The following is a 23,140-nucleotide window of genomic DNA, read 5'->3' on the forward strand; positions in this document are numbered from 1 at the left end:
AACACTTTTTATTTATTTTGATGCATAACCTTTGAACATGCCTACGTACAGTAACATTTTCTCTGAAAAAAAATTAATAAAACACATTGTGATTGGCCTATGGGGTCTGGCTTTTGGTACACCATGTAAATTAAAGACATTAGTAATTATATATGTATGATTTATTTTTCCTACTAAATTCATAAATTTAAACATAAATTCTGTTTAAATCTCTGTATATGATTCTTGTTCTTACTTAACTAGAGTATTGACATTTCTAAACATGCTGGAAAAGATGATGTACTATGGTTTATCCATATTTACAAGGATGGATCAAAACCACAAAGATTATAGCAAGTACACTGAACATATATATGAAACTGCAGGGGAGTAGCTTGGAATGAAATGTCATCAATACATTGACATCATCCATTTATGCAGTGCCACTTTAGACCAAGTCAGCAATGCCACTAAAATCCTGAATTGGATATGGCAAAACAAACCCATCATAAATCCCACTAAGTCAAAGTTGCCAGCCATCAATAGACATCTTGGCAACTTAGTAACATCAACTCTGGTAGTTACTCTTGATAGAATCACACTCTCCCCAAATTAGTTTGTGACTTCAGGATTCTTTTGGATCCTGCTGAAACAGCAGAAAACCATGCCCAGGGGAGACTTTAGCTCTAGCTGCTCTTCCAATTGCAACCCTACTTGCACCAGAATGCCCTAGCAACAGTAGCCCATGTTCTGATCACGACTCAGTTGAATTACTGTAACATGCACTATGTGGGCCTTCCTTAGAAGATGACCTGGAAGCTACAACTGTTACAAAATGCAGCAGACACCCCTGACAGACTGGAATAACCCCTATTTTGAAGTTGCTGCACTGGTTGTCGATAGGCTTCTGTACCTAATTCCAAGTGCTGATATTATCTTGAAAGCAACCCCAGGACATGACAAAGAATACCCTGCCAGAATTGAGCCCATCCAATCCTGGGATCTAGAGAGGGCTTGTTGCAGCAATCCCCTCCTTGCAAGAATGACGACGTGTGAACTTCAGACATTCTTAATAATGCCCCCATTTTATGGAATATCCCTGCCCTGAAGGTACAGGTAGCCCCAACCCGGCTGATCTTTCATAGACAGGCTAAAGCAATTTTGTTCTACTGTGAATTTGGCCTTAGATTAGAGTAGCTGGTTTTAAGGGTATCTGTGATGTTTATTAATGGCTTTTGATGATACTACTTTAACTGTTCATGATGCGCTTTTACTTTCATTCTTCTATTTTGCAATTGACTTGATTGCACTGCCCAAAGTCCATTAGGTGAGTTATAACCTTGGCAAAACAAATAATCAGCCATTAATGAACTCATAATACTGATTTATAAACAACAATTAACAACTGAGGTTTTTTTCAATAGAAGAGCTTTAGTAAGACAAGTATCACAAAAAAAGAGACTTATTTCACCTGAAGGATTTGAAAAATCCAGCATGCTAGTTGTGGGTTGTAAGAGATCAGGACTACTGGATGAAAGTGTGCCTGGAATAGGCATAATTGCCAAACTGTGTCGGCACTGTCTTGTCCCCACAATACTGTCATCTTGTGACTGGCTTACACTACCATCACTGTAAGAGAGTATTAGAAAACTGTCAGTATAGATGATCCAGAAAAGAAATTATTTTATTAAGTATGTAAGTTAAGTGGTGGAGGAACCCCAAAGAAATTTAGAAGTACTAAAAGCCTGGAAATCAGAGACAGAGATGGAAATATTCCTTGTATAGAAACACCCACACTGCTGACATAAATGAAGAAATAAATTATTTATGGAACTTTGGATTAAGTAGCAAAATGTATGCTATTTGGCTTTCCTGGTTTTGGTGTAAAAGACAAGTCTATGATACAGGTGGTCCTCGTTTAACAACCACTCATTCAGCGACCATTCAAACTTGCCACAGCACTGAATGAGTGGTAGTTACAACCGGTCCTCAAAGTCCAGCCAGAGCAGCACCCCCATGGTCACAAGGCTGTGATCCAGGCACTCAGCAATTGGCCCAGATTTCTGACCATCACAGCACCCCATGATCACGTGACCACAATTTGCAATATTCCCACAAGCAAAGTCAATAGGGAAGCCAGCAGGAAGTCAGAAGTTATGATCATGTGAGGTCCTTGCTTAATGACCTGCATGATCCTTGCTTAATGACAGTAACCAGGGACTGCTGGAAATGCCATTGCTAAGCAGCATGGATATGTGACATCGCGCTTTATGACCACATTGCTTAGCAATAGAAATTCTGGTCCCAATTACCACTGTTAACTAAGGACTACCCATAACCTGAAGCTAATACGGAGCAAATTCCTTTTCTATCAACGCTGAATTGATAAACCTTCCCCTGAATTCTAACAAGATGCTAACAATGCCACTTTTAATACAGCTCTAAAGCCAGACATTATGTCCTTGTATGTGTACTAATCCTAGCTTGCTTGGAACAGTGAAGATGGCTCCTTTAGCATGAAAATTCTAATTTTTATTAGTACTAGAACAGAAGAGTTTGATAAGCAGGGATTTCTTTAAAAAGTTCAAGAACTAAATAAAAGGGATGACTGGACAAGAAATTGTTCACAGTTGGATCATCAGTAGGACTCATTTTTTCCACACCTCAAAACATTTTCAGTTCCCTTAAAAATATATTCTAATATTTTATCATACCTGAATAGTTTTGGAGGCAAGATGCTGAATCGTGTCTTGTCTAAAATTTTCTTGATTCTGTTTCTTCCTCCAGACACAGTGTTTGCTTTGATTTTCTTGTTTCCTTTCTCACGTGGAAACATCTGTTCCACATCTCCAGGAATATCTGGGATGGAGTAACGATTATTTTTCTTTTCTGCTATTTTGGGAATATGCGGAACTCCATTCTTCTCCTGTCCTATCCTACTAAGTAGCTCTTTGAATACTGTAAAAATGTTGAAAATATATTCTTTCATTAGAACATACTGCTTTTTAAAAATATATATTTAGTGTCAAAGAAGGTATTTAAAATTCACAGAAAGTCAAAGAGAACAGTAGTAAATCTTATCAAACTCTCTCTACAGAAGTTCTGCTGTAGACTAGTGCCAATTTGATGATGTGCAGCATAGCACTGTTCAACTTTTTCCAGCTGGTGACCACCCATTTATTTTAAAGTAACTAAGCATCCAGCTGTCCCAGAAGGTATGGCTAATGATGTTACACTAAATTAGGTTAGATGGATCAAAAATTTCAAGGTGTTATTTTAATGGAGGTTACTCCATAACACGTAACACCCATGAGAGAATTCATGATTTTCAAGAGGAGGGTTGAAGAAGTGAAATAGGTGTCTTAAGCCTACCACCTTAAGCTCCCTCCCACAATGCTTCAGCCCTATCCACCCTAAGAGTGCTCTAGGGGATGATGAAGGGATACTCAAGGGTACAGACTGCACATCTCTGATGGAGCACATAAGCGAAAAGCTGTCTCTGAACTGAACTGAAAATATCTGGAAGTAAGTCTGGATGTTAATCATGCTCAAATTATGCCAGTCCAGCTTAAAAAAGAGCAAATGTCCTCATTACAGCAATCCTGTGAATTAGGCTGTTTACACCATGCCGTCTTAACTGCTATGCTATTCACCTGTTTTGCCCATTTTACTGGATAAGAAAGCTTAGCACACTTATTTTACTGTTTAAAAATCCAGTCCCTTTCTTCAAAGGAAGAATTTTTTAAAAAATTCACTGAAGTCAGAGCCACAAGACAGCTTTAGAGACAGATCTTAGGATCTTGGCCAATGTCTCTAACAGATACTCACCGAAAATATTTGTTTTTACAGTGATGGAAAGATGAGTATTGTTTCTCAAGATTTCAGTAGCTTTTGAAAATGTAATGTTCTCAAAGTTTTGCCCATTTACTTCCATTACCTGTAAAATAACACATCTGAGATAAGCCTGTAAGAAACCATGCTTCTCAAATACTTTACTACTTATAAAACCATCACTTTTACAAAACAAGTTATAATCAAGTTCTTTTCTTATATTGATTTATGTTTGTCTTTCAGAATTTTCATTTCCATGTGATGATTATAACAACTTACAAGTAGGGTCTGTTTTCCACAATTCATACTTTTTAAATATCTAATTGATGATTTAAGAAAAACCTGTATAATTTTGGTATTAATATTATTAATAATATTAATATTATTATTAACTCAGGCTGAGCTTCACATTCCATTATGAAATCCCATTTTATTCATCATAAATATCCTCAGATTTAGTTCCTCCCTTATTTTTTTCTCAGTACACAAGAAAGAGATCAGCATTTCTAACGCTTTTACCTAGCCATAATTTGGCTTCACACAAGAAACAAAAGTCACAGTTTAATAAAGATTTCTAGTTGTGGTTGGAAGGAAAACAAGGTATTTTATTTGGCTGGGGCATCTGAACTAAGCCAAAAGAAAACATCTTGGTGCTCAGTGTATTCAGCTGAATGTGTTTGCCTAACTGTGTATCACTTAAACAAAAGATAAAAAATGTAACTGTTAAAATTTAACCTTACCTGATCACCACGTTTAAGCCCAGTTTCTGCTGCTTTGCTTCCTGGTTCCACTGACTCTACAAAAATACCAAAACCTTTTTCGCTCCCTCCAAGAAGACTGAAGAAAAGTGGTGACTCTCTAGAAGGCTTTTGCAAGGTGACTTGTCTCCACTTTGCCTTTGCGGCACATGCAATGTTTAATAACCTGAGATGTCCTTTCATTTTCTGTAAATGGTCAGACAAACACATGAATATTCTGCATCTACAACAACATGGAAACCTAAATATTGGGGTGGGGGGCTTATGTAACCATTATTACTCACCTGTAACTTAATTTCTCTGACTGGAAATTTGTGAATTAACAAATATGACTTTTAAACCTGCACAGCACCATGTTCAAATCATTCTAGATTTTTGGAAGGAGTCCTATGCGCCATGGATATCAACCATGATTAGGCATAACTCTTACTATTCCTGTCAGTTTCTAAGAGTGACACAACGGAACCTTTAGAAGGAATTCTGATGCGAAGCTGGTGGGGGTGGGAGGATGGGAAGTGTGAATTCACTTGAAGAACCTCCATCAGTAACCAGCTCTCATTCATCAAGGTCTTCGTGACTCACATTTATGGATAAATATCTAGCTTACTACACCAATGAGAAATAGCTGTTCCAAAGCCTGAATCAAATAGAAGACTGAGCCCAGGTAGAGCTGCCTTGCATAATTCTGGCCCCACAGTTCTTGTGAACTGATCTCAAGATATCAAGTAGGCACTACTGCTGCTTGGTTGGCTCATAACATAGATTAATAGTGGTTGCTACTGACTTAGGAAAATGCTGGGGGAAGACTCCAAAACCCCTATATGGTCCTTGAACACCAAGAACAAATGCTAGTCTCTTTGGAACTAAGCAGTTCTATTTAGAGGGAAAGACTGGAGAGAGCTTTCAACCAGCAAAGTTGACAAATGAGCAAATGACCAGTTGAAGAAATACTGAGGAGAACAGTGGAGCCCTGTCTAGCCATGCTGTGGTAGACATGGACTACAGGATTCTCACCAAAAATCTGTCAGCTCTAAAAAAATCCAATGAGGCATAAAATGCCACATTGTGAATCAGAGACCATTATGACAATTACTCAGTGTAATGTTCAGATTCCAAAGGACTATCCTCCTGATGACCATGATTCTGGATTATTCAGCAGAACTCTGTCATGTCAAAGGAAGGTCCAACAATACAGGCTTAAAATATATACTCTCCTGAATGACATACAAAATACAAATAGGAATGTCCTACAGAACACCCCTCTAAAAATGTTTCCAAAAATGAACAGATCAGAGATTGTATTTACAGAAATAATATATATATATTTAAAATATAGAAAATATAGAAGTTTATATTGGGCCCTACCGCATTTTCCAATTTTTTTTCAAATTCTTCCAAAAATCTTGTCATGGCTGGATCTCCTTCAAAATCATTAAAATGGTTGTTCACCCATAGCAGTACAACTCGAGTAACCTAAAAACAAATGTAAGTTGCCATTTCAATACAATTCTACTACTAGTATCTAGATAAATCAATGCTTAAACTATTTATCTTTTCATTTTATGAGTTTATCAAAGTTTCTAATTACCAATTTTAAAAAGAAAAAAATATCATTAATATAGTATAACCTCAAAGCCCCAAGGATCCATGCTGTCTCCAAAAGATTTCAGAGCAGCCCTGAGAGAATTTCAAAGTTGTAATTTATGACATTCAGAGAAAGGATTAAATATATGATTGGAACATAATAATTTTAAATAAATATTATTATTTTAAATTAAAAATCAAAATTTGTTTTTATTCTGGCCCTACTGCTTTTTAGAGTGTGTCCCCAAGGCACGCCACTTAAGGGTGGATTCTAGCCTACAAAAATTTGTGCATTCCTATTATACAGAAAGACTAAAACTTAATATTTAGAGGTCTGTGGATCTTTTCTTGCAACTTTCAGACTTTTTAAGGAACCAATACTTCAAAATTTCTGTAGTGCTGATAATAAGTTCAAAAGCCAGCAAAGCAAGAACAGACTCTTCAGTTTGGCTATAAATCACAGCCCAGTTACACCTATATTGGCCATTTCCTAGTTACTTCATCAATCTATAGCAAGAAATACTCAGACACATAAAATATTACTCCACATTTTGAGTTGCAGTAACTTTGTATATGTAATCACCATTATTTATGTCTCCGCAATTTCTAAAGTACACCAGTAGCCAATATTAACTGGTAAACTTTTAAAATACTTCAGTAATATTTTTGTACATATACAGTTGTATCCATCTGAAGAAAGTAGGAAAGTGAAAATTACTTTTTTTCTGTCTCAGTGAATGAGGAATGGCAGAGCCTATTATAGGGGGTAAAGATCAGAAAGAAATCCTACCAGCCAGATGCTTTATTGTCCATTTTCTTGGGGTTTTTTTTTAATTATGTCCACTTTGATTTTACATATTTTAAAACAACTCCAAATCTTCTTTGGTGAGAGTTAATTAGAGGGAGGTATGTTTCTTAATTTTTTTAATAAATTAATAACTAATAAATTAATAAATAATAAAATTTATTAAAATAAAATTATTTATAAAAATAATAAAAGCAGGATTAAAAATCTAAAAAAATTAAGAACAATCAGAATGAGCTTAATTTGGGATACTACTTGTTGATAGCATAGCATGAATAATCGCACAGAATTAGTTAATGTTATAAAATTTTATGAATCTTGTTTGATAATCTAATCTCTCAATCATACTGCACAGAAGATCAAACATATCTGATAACATGCAGAAAAAAATTCAACTAGTTTTCATCAGCAAAAGCAACATTTATTTCCAACATTCAACAATAAGAAAAACCTAACCAGTAATCTCCAATTTAGGAACCAACCTTGTCCCTGAGACTGTCGACCAGAAACCAGTCTAAGAGTTTGTCCCCAACTTCCAGAGGGCTTGACAAAAATGTTCTGAATGTTAATAAAAAGTCTTCAATGTAGGTTGGATCCACAATAGAGTGTTCTTCTATTAAATGCATAATGAGGCGTTCAGGTGTAGCCTTAAAAACAAAGAGAATCTCCTGACAACTTAATTCTGTAGTGTCATCAACCATGGTACATTCAGAGATAGTGGTACATAAATTCAGTTCCGAAATGTCATTCACAAACCTTTATGCTAAAACAATTATTTGCCCACCCATCCCCAAAATCCCTCATATTAAAATCCTTCATAGTAAGTATTTGCTATCCCTTTGTTGTTTCTGTTTCATGATAAACTCTGCCATTCTTGTCTCACTATCCACTCATGCACTTAGTGTGGTAACTACCACCTCCACCTCTTTCCTGGACTGGAAGTCCTTCAGATAGTCATTCACACCATAGTCACCTGATGAACAGGCTATTGTTATGCACTTACATGGGACTGCTCTTGAAGACCTCTTAGAAGTTCACACTGGTCCAAAAAAGCAGGGGTGCAGGCAGTGGTAGGCATGCCTCACTATGCTTGCGTGAACCTACTGCTCCATGAGCTGTATTAGTTACTAGTAGGCTTCTGGTTACAATTCAAGGTGCTGGTTATTCCCTGTAAAGTCCTTCATGGCATAGGGCCAGGTTATCTGATGGACTGCTTGGGCACAGTGGATCACTTTGGGTTCCACTGATCAAGCAGCGTAATCTAGTGGAACCCAGGAAGTGTGCCTTCTCTGTTGTGGTACCTGTTGAGGTTTTCCTACTAATAGATTATTGTGCCTAGTCATTTTGGCCGGGTGAAAAAGGTTGCAAGTGATTGTCTCCTCGCACGTGCTTCATGCAAAATAGCCTGGGGGGAGGACCTGCCCGGACTTGTTTTCTCACTTCCTTTTTTTCTCTCTGCCGATATGTAGCAAGCAAGGCTTGCTCCAAAGGGAGCTAAGTCCTTTAAATGTTTTGCTTTTGTTTTTGCTTTCTGTAAATAAATTATTTTTATAGAAATGCTTGGTGTGTGACTTTTTTGACCTCTCCTGGGCTAAAGGCTTTCCCAGCATCTGCCAACAGTACCTGCCCTCTAGAATAATATCACCCCAGATATATGAATAGCTCCCGCCCTAATGATGTTCAGGAATATACTGAAGACTGACTATTCACACATGTTGATGGTGGAGCCCCGTTGGATGCTTTTTTGTTTGAATGTCTGTCTTTGGGCCACTTATATATCTTTTTTTTTCTGGTATTGTTCTTGTTTTTTTAATTGCAAGCAAGTATTCTAAGTAGTTTACATAAATAAATAAAATTGAGTAACTTAGTTATTTAAGTTATTTAATAGGACTTTACTATAAGAAACAAGATTTTATCCTGAAGACTATCCTTATTATATTCATAAAAGCTGGAGATTAATGAATCCTTACTAAGATGTCATTTTTTGATTACCTTAATGACAATGTGTCCTTTTCTGGTTCCACTGCGGTCAAGTTCTCTGTGCTCCTTCACCATAACAATTTCTCCTTCTTCCTCCACTTTGTGTGTATTTTTTTCAACATGGTTCAAAATACGCCAATAGTCCTGCTGGGCTATACATACAAACTGTTCCAGAATAAAAAAGGCAATTAAAAAAAACCAGCAGTATTATGTAAAAATCTACTGCCAAACTTCTTTTAATACAATGAATAAAAATCAGGTCATTTCCAGCTTATCCATTCTCAAAGATAAATGTTCGTTAAGCACAATCACCAATAATATGCTCAGTGGAACAGATCTGGTTGAGAACTGGATTTCAAAAAATAAAATGGTCCTACTCACATTTCAGTGGAACGCAGATGTCAATTAACCAAAGATTAAATAAGAGCAAGTAGTTACTCTTTCTGAAGAAGTGGTATTATGAGTAAAAAAGTTACAAATAAAAAGTTCTAATCTGTTTCTAGAATAAGTGCTATATCCAGCATCATGTAAAGACTTCTATTCACAGAAAATTGGGAATGGCCAGGGAAGCAGCAGACATCTGGTTGGTATTGGGTTGTCACAGTTGAATAAACCCTTGATTATTTTAAAGGATAAGATATTCTAATTGTTTATAACAAGCTTCACAATGGTGAAGTATTTTACTCTTAGATGATCTATCTTACCTGGCAGTCATCTACTTTGGTCCTAACCACACCATTCATGTGTTGCTTTTCCAGAGATGGGGTAATCCCAAAACTATTTCCCATACAGAGACTTTCTGTTTTCCCATCAGGACGGCTAATTTCCACAGTGCCATTTAAAATAACGTACCAAGAGTCAAGCTAAAGTAAAAAACAGATAAAATTATCTCTGTTATCTTGCTATGAATCAAAAAGCCTCGATCAACACATAAACATGAGGTCTGATAAAAGTCCAGTTTATACATAGCTGTCACAATGATATGACAGCTCAAGTAGCAATAAAATGATTAAATTTAGAGTTATGTTAATTATCATAACCCTTCTATCATACAAAAACAATCAGAAATCAAGAAGCAAGTAAGAATTTCTGCCAATTACCACACTCTACCAGGTCTTGCCTTAAGGTAAACAGTCTGTTCTTGTATGACCCCTAGCCCCACTGATATTTGCAAATAGATAATGGACATATTATTGTGGCTAGGTAGAAAAGGATTAGCAGAAGGATTTGAGAAACTAAACCTAAGGGATGTAAATATGAATACAAAGGAGTTTCTACTGGATGAGGAAGAATATGAAAGAAGTAGGAAATATGATATAATAACGTTATAATCTGAAAATGAATGTTTTCCAGAATAAGTATATACAGAATATAAAATACAGAAAATTAAAAAGCATATTACCCAAATACACGTTAATAGAGCCAACTTGTTCGGTGATGCAGGAGTACTTGCATATATGACAGCTGGGGAATCTAAACGGTCACCATAAAGTGATGGCAAGGGTACATAACTTAGCTGTCCTCATGGATGTTTCATTCAATATACTTGTCAGTCAAAAGGTAACACTTCCCCCTCATCTGACCCAGTAGGGAATACTAAACGTTGGGAACTTTTCATTATATATAATGAAGGCAAACACTTCTATGTATTCAGTAAACATTATTCAAATTGTCATCCTCTGTGCTCAATAGAGAAGCACAAAAAAATATGTATCCCATGTATAATATAGTAACATTTCACGGCATCATGCCTTACTTACCTCTTGCCCATCTTCAAGGATGATGGCTCCAGCTTGTTCTACCACTTCAAATATCATTACTGAGCAAAGTTCTCTTCTTACTGACATAGTCATATTTGCAAATGCTGGAAGCTGATGCATGAATTCCAGTAATTGTTCTAGTGGATCAAAATGTGTATGTTAAATGCAAATGATATACTTTATAAAGTAGAACTATCATGTACATTGGCAAATGTTATTTAGTCTTTATAACAAGACTGGATTTTAATCTCTATCACTCATAATTCATGCTAATTAACATAGGTAACTTCACTGACTTGAATTCAATGCTAGCTTTATACATTGAAAACGTGTTTTAATCATATGGAAGGGTTATTAACGGTTATGCTAAACTGGGGACGGGTAAGATAGACAGACAGACAGACAGCATAAGAACAGAACTTAACATTAAGCACTATGCAAAAAAGTTGTAGCAACCATTTTCCTATAATAAGATTTATTTTTATGTATGTACTGTATGTATGTATGTATGTATGTATGTATGTCTTCATTGATTTAAAAAGATTTATATGACCACCCATCCTATATATAATAAAACTGAGCAGCTCACAATAAAACTAAAGCCAACTCAAATCAAAACAACTCGCAGTGTTCCAGAACAAACTCCCCCACCCCTGAACATTCACATTTATCAGGCTCCAACCACACACTCTTCAGCAAAGGATCGTTACCTTGTCATGGTGCTGGAGCTTGAGCACCTCAATGATGCCATGAGCTAAACCATGAAGCCCACCCAAGACGGGAAGGTCATGACAGAGAGGTCAGACTAAATGCGATCCCTGGGGAAGGTAATGGCAACCTACCCCAGTATTCTTGCCGTGAAAACTCAATGGATCAGTACAACCAGAGATATGTCGGTATACCATCGGAAGATGGTCAAAATGCTACTGGGGAGGAACAGAGGATGAGTTCAACTAGCCCCAGACGTGATGACGCAGCTAGTTCAAAGCCAAAAGGATGGCTAGCGGCCGAAGGTGCTGGTGGTGAACGGCGAATCCGATGTTCTAAGGATCAACACACCATTGGAACCTGGAATGTAAGATCTATGAGCCAGGGCAAATTGGATGTGGTTATTGGGGAGATGTCAAGATTCAAGATAGACATTTTGGACATCAGTGAACTGAAATGGACTGGAATGGGCCACTTCACATCAAATGACCACCAGATCTACTACTGTGGACAAGAGGACCACAGAAGAAATGGAGTAGCCTTCATAATTAATAGTAAAGTGGCTAAAGCAGTGCTTGGATACAATCCAAAAAACAATAGAATGATCTCAATTCGAATTCAGGGCAAGCCATCTAACATCACAGTGATCCAAATATACGCCCCAACCACAGATGCTGAAGAAGCTGAAGTAGAGCAGTTCTATGAGGATCTGCAGCACCTACTGGACAACACGCCTAAAAGAGATGTTATTTTCATCACGGGAGACTGGAATGCTAAGGTGGGCAGTCAAATGACACCTGGAATTACAGGTAAGCATGGCCTGGGAGAACAAAACAAAGCAGGACATAGGCTGATAGAATTTTGCCAAGACAACTCACTCTGCATAACAAACTCTCTCTTCCAACAACCTAAGAGACGGCTTTATACATGGACCTCCCCAGATAGACAACACTGAAATCAGACTGACTACATCCTTTGCAGCCAAAGGTGGCGGACATCTATACAATTGGTAAAAACAAGACCTGGAGCTGACTGTAGTTCAGATCACGAACTTCTTCTTGCACAATTTAGGATCAGACTAAAGAGATTAAGGAAGACCCACAGATCAGCTAGATATGAGCTCACTAATATCCCTAAAGAATATGAAGTGGAGGTGAAGAAAAGATTTAAGGGATTGGACTTAGTAGACAGGGTCCCGGAAGAACTATGGACAGATGTTCGCAACATTGTTCAGGAGGCGGCAACAAAATACATCCCAAAGAAAGAGAAAACCAAGAAGGCAAAATGGCTGTCTGCTGAGACACTAGAAGTAGCCCAAGAAAAAAGGAAAGCAAAAGGCAACAGTGATAGGGGGAGATATGCCCAATTAAATGCAAAATTCCAGAGGTTAGCCAGAAGAGATAAGGAATTATTTTTAAACAAGCAATGCACGGAAGTGGAAGAAGACAATAGAATAGGAAGGACAAGAGACCTCTTCCAGAAAATTAGAAATGTCGGAGGTAAATTCCAGGCAAAAATGGGTATGATCAAAAACAAAGATGGCAAGGACCTAACAGAAGAAGAAGAGATCAAGAAAAGGTGGCAAGAATATACGGAAGACCTGTATAGGAAGGATAACAATATCGGGGATAGCTTTGACGGTGTGGTCAGTGAGCTAGAGCCAGACATCCTGAAGAGTGAGGTTGAATGGGCCTTAAGAAGCATTGCTAATAACAAGGCAGCAGGAGACGACGGCATCCCAGCTGAACTGTTCAAAATCTTGCAAGATGATGCTGTCAAGGTAAGGCATGCTATATGCCAGCAAATTTGGAAAACACAGGAATGGCCATCAGCTTGGAAAAAATCAATTTATATCCCCATACCAAAAAAGGGGAACACTAAAGAATGTTCAAACTATCGAACAGTGGCACTCATTTCATATGCCAGTAAGGTAATGCTCAAGATCCTGCAAGGTAGACTTCAGCAATTCATGGAGCGAGAATTGCCAGATGTACAAGCTGGGTTTAGAAAAGGCAGAGGAACTAGGGACCAAATTGCCAATATCCGATGGATAATGGAAAAAGCCAGGGAGTTTCAGAAAAACATCTATTTCTGTTTGATTGACTATTCTAAAGCCTTTGACTGTGTGGACCATAACAAATTGTGGCAAGTTCTTAGCGGTATGGGGATACCAAGTCATCTTGTCTGCCTCCTGAAGAATCTGTATAACGACCAAGTAGCAACAGTAAGAACAGACCACCGAACAACGGACTGGTTTAAGATTGGGAAAGGAGTACGACAGGGCTGTATACTCTCACCCTACCTATTCAACTTGTATGCAGAACACGTCATGCAACATGCTGGGCTTGAGGAATCCAAGGCTGGAGTTAAAATTGCTGGAAGAAACATTAACAATCTCAGATATGCAGATGATACCACTTCGATGGCTGAAAGCGAAGAGGAACTGAGGAGCCTTATGATGAAGGTGAAAGAAGAAAGTGCAAAAGCTGGCTTGCAGCTAAACCTCAAAAAAAACCCCAAGATTATGGCAACCAGCTTGATTGATAACTGGCAAATAGAGGGAGAAAATGTAGAAGCAGTGAAAGACTTTGTATTTCTAGGTGCGAAGATTACTGCAGATGCTGACTGCCGTCAGGAAATCAGAAGACGCTTAATCCTTGGGCGAAGAGCAATGACAAATCTCGATAAAATAGTGAAGAGCAGAGACATCACACTGACAACAAAGGTCTGCATAGTTAAAGCAATGGTGTTCCCCATGGTAACATATGGCTGCGAGAGCTGGACCATAGGAAGGCTGAGAGAAGGAAGATCGATGCTTTGGAACTGTGGTGTTGGAGGAAAATTCTGAGTGCCCAGTGCCTTGGGCTGCAAAAAGATCCAACCAGTCCATCCTCCAGGAAATAAAGCCAGACTGCTCACTTGAGGGAATGATATTAAAGGCAAAACTGAAATACTTTGGCCACATAATGAGAAGACAGGACACCCCGGAGAAGATGCCGATGCTCGGGAGAGTGGAGGGCAAAAGGAAGAGGGGCTGACCAAGGGCAAGGTGGATGGATGATATTCTAGAGGTGACGGGCTCGTCCCTGGGGGAGCTGGGGGTGTTGACGACCAACAGGAAGCTCTGGCATGGGCTGGTCCATGAAGTCACGAAGAGTCAGAAGCGACTAAACGAATAAACAACAACCACACACTAACCCAATGCTTGAGGGAATAGCCAGCATTCCAAGGCTTTCCAGAAGGCCAAAAAGGGAGAGTGAGGGTGCTCAATAGGGCAGAGGCAGCTACAGAGAAAGTGTGTTTCCTAGGCCCCACCAGATGACAACATTTAAAGGAAGGCACCTGGAGCATGCCGACTCTATCCTACCTGGTGTAACAGACAGATACCCTCAGGGAAAGGCAGTCCTGCAAATAACCTGGCCCTGTGCCATGTAGGGCTTTAAATATGATAACCAGCACTTTGAATTGCATCCAGAAAGAAACTGGAATCCAGTGCGGCTCACACAGCAATGGTGTAATACAGAAAAACTGCATAGCCCCCTGATCTGCAGGCAGTGCTGAATTCTGAACCAGCTGTAACTTCTAGATCATATTTAAAGGCAGCCCCATGTCTTGCGTGTTGCAGTATTCCAATCAGGAAGTGACCAAAGTGTGGGGGACAGTGAGCAGGGCCTCATGGTCCAGGAAGTAGTGCAGTTGGTGCTCAAGATGAATTTGTGCAAAGGCCCTCCAGCCATGGCTGAGTGTCATCGCTTACAGCACTTTGATAAACCAGAGTGCCATACAGGATCCACACTCATATTCTGCACAAGTGCAATCTAATCAAGGTCCTTGTCACATGCCTATTCCAAGCAGCAACCAGGATCTCAGCTGGATAGTATGCCACAGCTTTGGTATAATTCAAGTTCCCTCTGAAACCCTATTGGGGTGGGCTGACTGACACACCCTTCCTACAATGGGGGGTGGTCGCCCAGAACTCCAGGTACAAGAGAGTGTGAGCTGTCCATGGCAAGGGACTAATGTTAACATCCCCCAACCCAGATTAAGATGCCACTGCTCAAAGACAAAAACCAAATCTAATATCTGACCTCTCCAGTAAGTTGGGCCCTTAGTAAGTTGGAACAGGTCCATGATTGCCATGGTGGCCATGAACTCCTGAGCCATTTCTAAACCCAGGCCCAGAGAAGGCCGGTTGAATTCCTCCAGAACCATAAGCCAGGGACCCCTGAATGACAATAGCCACATCTCCATCCCTGCCCCAGACTTTCAGCTGGTGCCAAACCCAAAACCTAGGAAGATATATTTCTGAGAGAAGACAGCACCTCCTGTTCTCAACCAAGTTTCAGACATACATGCCAGGTTGGCCCTCTGGTCCATGATCAACTCATCAATGAGATAAACTTTATTATATGCCAACCTAATGTTAAGTAGCAACAGCCAGAATCCAGAGCTCCTCAAGCTCCAGGAACCATATCTTGGGGCTAAATACAAGGGTCTAGAATGCAGAATTGGTCTCAGACTAAGGCCACCTTCCTTTGGGGGGTGGCCCACCCCATCTCCCTCCATACCTCCGGATGCCTGTCACTACCGCAATGCTCCCCTCTGCCTTCTTCCTCCCTCACAATCTACCTCCCTCCCCATGCCCTTCCACTCCTAAGTTGAAGGGATCCATCCAACTAACCAACCAACCACCAACAGATGAGACAGATAAGCCCCAATCAGACTGCCAGAGCTTCTGTAAAACACATCCTGGGCAGCCCCTCCATCCCACACCATACCACCACTACACCCCCATTCTGCTCTCTCTCTAACCCCCAGCTATCCTGCTCTGACTCAGGCTGCAGTCAACTTTAAGATCTCAACTAATGTTAACAAATCCATAAGCATATCTTAAAGACACCAGGTCTATTCACTGGTTCGTCCAACTCTGGGTTTTTTTTCTTCCTACACAGTTGTACTTTTACAATCTCTTTAGCTGGCTGATGCCTATTACTGCTTGGATGATATCCCTTTAGCTATGTAATGATTAGTTTTGGGGTAATTCAGTTTACTACTGCATCTTTATGCATTAATTTTAATAGCTTGTACAAGAATATAATGGATTCATGGAGGCAGTATTATTTCTCACCAATATCATCATCTGTTTTGTCAGCAGGTTCTTTTTCAAGGCACTCCCGAACAACATCTCGTCCTAGCAGAGGATCAGATGTTCTGTCAATGTCTTCATCTTCTTCTTCATCATCTTCAGAATCTACTGGTGCTTCTGGGAGGCCAGTTAAATCTACATCTCCCATCTCACTTTCAGTAGCCTGTACATACAAGCAATAAATGATATTTAAGTTTCTGAAAGTTAAACAATCATACATGTGAGAAAGCAAGTAGTATCCATAATCATTAGTTAAACAAATACTAGCAGAAGTAGTTATGAATCTTTATCTTACATATGGATGTATGAGTAACTTGCTTGGTTCTAGATTATTTGTTTTTAAAGACATTTAAACTCTGTTTTAATTCTGCAGCCCAATAGTTAAAACCTATTCAACAACAGGAAAAGGTGCTTTTAAAAAATGCTATGTTACATCCCAAAAGGATTTTATTAATAGCACTGGTGATATCCAAAATCAGAAAGTCTTAACACATTGGATTTTAATTAGATCATACAACTTGCCAGAAGAAAAATTAAGTCATATGGCTAAAAGAGAAACTATATATTCAAATACAGGTGATCCTTGCTTAACAACCATTTGCTCAGTGACCGTTCAAACTTACAACAGCACTGAACAAGTGGTACTTATAACCAGTCCTTGAACTTACGATGGTTGGAGCAATCCCGTGATCACATCTGCCACCTTCTTGCTGGCTTCCCACAAGCAAAGTCAATAGGGAAGCCAGCAGGAGGTTGCAAATGATGATGTGATGTCCTCATTTAACAATGGGGCATGATTCACTTAACGACAGCAATCAGAAGTGCCAGAACTTCTGTCACTAAGCAGCATGGTCACATGATATTGCACTTTATGACTACATTGTTTAGTGATGGAAATTCTAGTCTTGGTATATTTCGAAGTGGGGTAAAAATTTAAGAATGTTTAATGGGATTGATAATGAGGCTTTTATGATTTCATTTCTCTTTAACGATTTGGATTAAGACTTACTGGATTCTTTTTAAGATTTGTTTGATTTTTAAGATTTATAAGGTATCTATAAGATAATAATTGTTTGGTTTTTAGGTTTAATAGGGTTAAGATTGTTATAGTATTATTAATTATAAAAGTAGACAATTTATACGTTTTTACAATTTGATTTATATGTTTTTATAATTTGATTTTTATTATAGTGGACAGAAATGCATAGAATAATGTTAGGAAGAAAATAATTAAATAAATGTTTTTGGGGAGAGGGAAGTTGATTTAGAGATTTATATACTTTTTTTTAATATAAGGGAAAGGAGCAATTACATTTAGTGATTTATATATGTGCTAATGGAATGATTTATAGAAATAATGTGATCTTGGTTTGATATAGAGTAAGGGATTGATTATGAAAATTGCTCTATATTCTTGTTGAAAGTCAGAAGTCACCTCTTTATGTAACCTTTGAAAATTCTTTTTCTTGTGTTTCACACTTTTTAGTTTCTTTTGTTGTTGTTGTTGTTTTGTTTGTTTGTTTATTTATCAAATTTTATCACCACCCATCTCCCTCCCAAGGAGGCACTCTGGGCGGTTTACAATAAAATAGAATTAAAAACCAAAACAGTTATAAATACAATAAATACAATAAAAATAAGAATGTAATGGAATCGAGATGGGCAAGAGTTCTTTATCGACAACTTTGTTGTTGTTCTTTTTGTAGTTTTTTGTTTTGTAGTTTTTATCTTTGTTTCAAACTTAAATTAAAAAGTTTGAAACACTTATAAAAAAATATTACTTAGAGTTCCATTTAAGAAAAAATATATATATATTGTTAATATTACCAATACTTAGTATTTGCTGGACAGATTACATAGAAAAATATAAAAATAAAATCCAAATCTATCCGTTATTAATAGCCTTCCAACATACTAGAATAAGGCCTGCCTATATCCCCCAGAAACCCTGGTTTGATCAGGACAGCATATCTAGTAGAGCAGGATTAATGGCAGCTTTTAAAATTTATACAGCAAGCAATTGTCCCCATGCCAGAAATCAGTTAATTACCCAGAAAGGGGTTTTATAAAAAATTTTATTGAAAAGAAAAAAGGCAAGCTTTCGCTCAAGCAAATGGGGAGTGGCTTTTTTAGGCTGTGAAAAATAAGAATACCTCCCTAGTTTGAAAGCTAATTGCTTGCTCATCACATTAGGGGAAACAATGTTTGGAGGCTAGAATTTCAGCTGCTAGATAGGATGAGTTTTACAGTATACCATATAGCTCCCCCCTTTCTATTTGCCAATCTTCACGTGAGACGCCACATAGCATGCCCCCTGGCTGCAGGTCTTCTCCTCAGAGATTCTTAAATTACAGTAAACAACTGAAAACTGGGAAAGCCCCTGGTTGTGACCTAACACCATCAAAGTTATTGAACGGAAACACTGATTGGTGGGCCCTGACTTGGTCTCTCTTATCACATGTATCAACAATATACTCCAAGTGCCAGGTGACTGGATCTATAACTGTTCCCATTCCTAAGAACGGCAACATCATAAACCCTTTAACAATCATTCAGTTAGCCTATTCAGCATGCCTAATAAACAACATGCCCAATTCTTGTATTATAAGTTACTGGATTGGCTGGACCAGGAAAAACTCCTAGCTGATGAGCAGGCAGGATTTTGGGAAGGTAGATCCACAGTCTTGCCAGGGTTGAGCTGAAGCCTGTTGTTCCCCATCCAAACCCCCACAGCCTTCAGACACCAAGACAGGACAACAACAGCATCAGTTAATTCCCCAGGGGCAGAGATGTAAAGCTGGGTATCATCAGCGCACTGATGACACCTCACCCCATGATGATGGATGATCTCACCCAGAGACTTCATGTAGATGTTAAACAGGAGCAGAAAGAGCACTGAAACCTGTGAAACTCCACAGAGCAGGGGTCAAGGGTAGAACCTCGCACTCTGATCAACACCAATTGGAACTGGCTCAGAGGAAGAGCACAGCCAGCATAGTACAGTGCCACCCACCTCCAATCCTCTCAGCCAATCCAGAAGGCTACCATGGTCAATAGTACTGAAGGCTGCCAAGGGGTCAAAAAGAGCCAGGATGGATGCACTACCCCCCATCCCAGTCACTCCAGAGGTCATACAAAAGTGCGACCAATGCTGTTTCTGTTCCATATCCAGGTCAGTATGCCATCTTACAATTTCTAATATATACACACATAGGCAACAGTCTTATATGTTGCCTTTATTGACTTAAAATGAGCCTTTGATTGTATTCCAAGGGACAGATTCTGATGGAAGCTGTCCTTCATATGTATTGATCAGAGGGAATTCTGTTTATATCACAATTTGTTCCAATAAATATGAGTAAACTTACACTATGTGGTGCAGTCATTTCATGATTTATCATTTTTTAGAATATACATCATCCAAGGATCAAGTTGCAATACAAATAAAAAATGTGTCATTAGAATCAGCACAGAAAGACAAATACTGCATTTCTGCTGCTGTCCATTACCAAGTTCACTTAACCCAATGATTTAAAGATAATTTGGGGGAGATATTTTCAAAATTAGGATGATGTGTACCTCACTTCTATTTGGTGATGGTGCTGGGATAGCAGAGCACTGCTAGCAACATGATTTAGAATTCTAGTCCTGCCTTAGGCATGAAAGCCAGCTGGGTGACCTTGGGCTAGTCCCTCTCTCTCAGCCCAACTCACCACACAGGGTGATTGTTGTGGGGAAAATAGGAGAAGGAAGGAGTATTAGGTATGTTTGCCACCTTGAGTTATTAATAAAAATAGTAAAGGCAGGATAGAAAGAAAATAAATAAATAAATAAATAAATAAATAAATAAATAATCCTCAGACATGAATATAATCTCCAATTTCACAGAGATCTGGAAAGAAGGTAATTCATGAAAAAATTAAAAAGAATACAGGTAGTCTTTCTTTAGCAACTGCCTTGTACAGTGACGATGGTGATGAAAAAGTAACTTTATGAACAATCCTTCATTTACGATTTTTGCAGGTCTATAAAGCAAAGGAAAGCTGAAGTAAATTCATAAGCACAGCCACGGTTTCACTAAGCAACCACCTCGCTTAACAACTGAGTTCCTAGTCCCAATTGTGGTCGCTAAACAAGGACTACCTGTACTTGATTTTTACGCCCAAGTTTCATTCCGTGGGCCTTCCTGCTCTGTGTATTTAAAACGAGAAGGATGTCCATTGTTATTTTGGATTAAATTATGTATTAAAATCTTCCAAGCCTCTATGTGGTTATAGCATTATATTGCCGTTTTTTGATATTTCATATTTGGTGGCTACTTTGCAAACCAGCAAACCATCATGGCAGCAAGTTTAACAACTGTGGCACAATGGATTCATGAGTCCACACTTTTAACTAATCTTCACCTACTTGATATTGATTATGCTGTCTATTGTTTTACTGTTAGTTTCTGACCTCTGTTCATAATAAAAACTCTCACTTTCATGATTTCACATGTTCCTGTAGGATGAGAAACCTCAGATGTTCTGCAATCTTCCAAATCTGGTGCCCTCAGGATTACAACCTTTAAAATTCCCAAAAAGCACAGGAAATTGCAGTCACAACACTTCCAAAATGCACCTAGTTACAGAAGGTGGATCTAATAAGGCAAGGATGAAAATAACATCCAGATTATTTAGGCAGAGACTAAAAACAAAGCAAAATTATTATTTTGCTGCTTTAGAAGCGGGAAGAGCACAACTCTTCCCATACTTACTGGGTTTTTTTTCATTTGAACTCCATAGCAATTAGGTTTTCCTCCCAGTCTGTAAAAGTAAAAATCTATGTGGATGGGGAAACATACCAGAAAAGCAACAGAACGTACACGGGAAAGATTAAGCATCCCTCCGCTGCTTCTTTGCTTCAAATCAGATACCCAAATTCAAATTCACATACTAACAAGAAGTTTCTTCATAATAAAAATACTAGAAGGATCATCTTGTGATATAGGCATTTAGAAAGGATTAGTGAGATTTTCACATCAACAGCTGGAAGTAATTTGCTAATAAATTTAATTAAGGTGCAAATCTCATATGGTAGAATATGATAACATTAATATAAACAAACAACCCAAGTTAAGAATTTATGCCACATCCATTTCAATTGAAAAATTAAGTAGGTATATTAATCTGTTCACTATCAATGAAACTAAAGATGCTTAAGCACCCACTGAATTATGCTCAAAATAATTACAGAAATACAAACATAACATATGAAAGACTAATGATCTCTATTGAACATAGATTCACATTGTAATTTATGTATGCAGATTCAGTGCTAGATATTCATGTATATGTAAGCAGTGCATACATAGGACTTCTGCCTTAGATATTATTACACTATTCAGCCTTAATAAATCCTTTACTTTAAAGAAAAAAGTAAGACTGAGTATATGCAAACAAACTCCAAATAACACACACTGGCCAACTGTTAAATTGATCTTCAAAAGTCTAACTGTGGGTAAACAGATTTATTTATGGTATTTTTATGCCACTCAACTTCAAAAATTCCAAAGCTGATTTGGTGTTTTCCATTCACCATATGAATTTCTGTAGGTTATTAAGGAATATACGGGCAGATAATATTCCAAGCTTCTTATAGCTTAATAATGTGAAAGCTCACAGCCTGTGAAGTTGAATAATTTATTCACATGCATAAACTTGATGTTTAAAATTTTTTTCAAACTATGTAAGTTATGCCGCAATCTGACTATCACCACCACTGTTATCAGCACTGCTGTCTGCTGAACTTAGTCTAGTAACTTACTACACAGATAGTAACTAAAAGAAGCCATTGTTTCACATATCTAGTGCTATCATATTATCATTTTAAAATATTTTTTCAACTCACACAAAAGTAAAAAACAATCAAGAGTGACAAGGAATACTTGAAATTGACTTTTATCAACCAAGCCATCAGTCTGTGTAGCTCAGTATTATCTCTACTGTCTGGCACTGCTGTATAATCTGTGGTTCTCCAGATGTGTTGAACTCCACTCTGTGTAGTTTCTCCATTTAAACTATTTCTGTCTATTATCTCACCAATTCCATGTTAAAAACTTGTGGGATTTAAGTTTTTAGTTAGTTATTTGCAAACAACAGAAGGTAATCAAGTCAAATCATGTTCTTTCTAATTTGCCATTTGGCAGCAGCATGTATAATGGTACTGGGTGCCTCAATTGTTTTCAAGAGCACAAGATTTTCCTCAACCAAAGATCTCTGCTTTCCTTCCTGTATTCCAACAATGGAGTTGTAGTTAATGGCAGCTCAGAAATAAAGACTGGACATTCTGATTATACACAGAATTTTTCCCTTAAGTGTAGTACACACCGCTTTGACTGATATAATGCTACAATATATTACTATGGTCTAGTTTTATTTTGCTAAAAATGTAAACTTAAGTAAACTAAAGCATCATTTTACAAATCAGAACCTCAATATGCTTTGAGATCTTCATTGGTTTTATCATTCTTCTGGGGATTAAAAAGAAATTAAGAGAGAAGTGTGGAGTTCTTGGTGCTCTCTGAGCTTGGTTATTTGCTTGCAGACAT

The 23,140-nt window shown here is 38.0% G+C and overlaps 1 protein-coding gene across 2 annotated transcripts in view; it reads right to left on the reverse strand.

Annotated features, from left to right (window-relative positions):
• Positions 1-23,140, reverse strand: part of RAPGEF6 (Rap guanine nucleotide exchange factor 6) — a 171,051-nt gene that overhangs the window by 37,706 nt on the left and 110,205 nt on the right. For both annotated transcript variants that reach the window (XM_063292322.1, XM_063292321.1), the window contains exons 8-17: positions 16,534-16,714; positions 10,698-10,834; positions 9,642-9,800; positions 8,950-9,102; positions 7,440-7,604; positions 5,934-6,041; positions 4,551-4,754; positions 3,808-3,916; positions 2,694-2,937; positions 1,451-1,608 (exon numbers count right to left, since the gene is read on the reverse strand). In XM_063292322.1, the coding sequence (XP_063148392.1) occupies positions 1,451-1,608; positions 2,694-2,937; positions 3,808-3,916; positions 4,551-4,754; positions 5,934-6,041; positions 7,440-7,604; positions 8,950-9,102; positions 9,642-9,800; positions 10,698-10,834; positions 16,534-16,714 (1,618 nt within the window). The remainder of the gene's footprint in view (positions 1-1,450; positions 1,609-2,693; positions 2,938-3,807; positions 3,917-4,550; positions 4,755-5,933; positions 6,042-7,439; positions 7,605-8,949; positions 9,103-9,641; positions 9,801-10,697; positions 10,835-16,533; positions 16,715-23,140) is intronic.

This window comes from Candoia aspera, chromosome 2 (genome assembly GCF_035149785.1).
Source record: "Candoia aspera isolate rCanAsp1 chromosome 2, rCanAsp1.hap2, whole genome shotgun sequence".
NCBI classification, from domain to species: Eukaryota; Metazoa; Chordata; class Lepidosauria; order Squamata; family Boidae; genus Candoia; species Candoia aspera.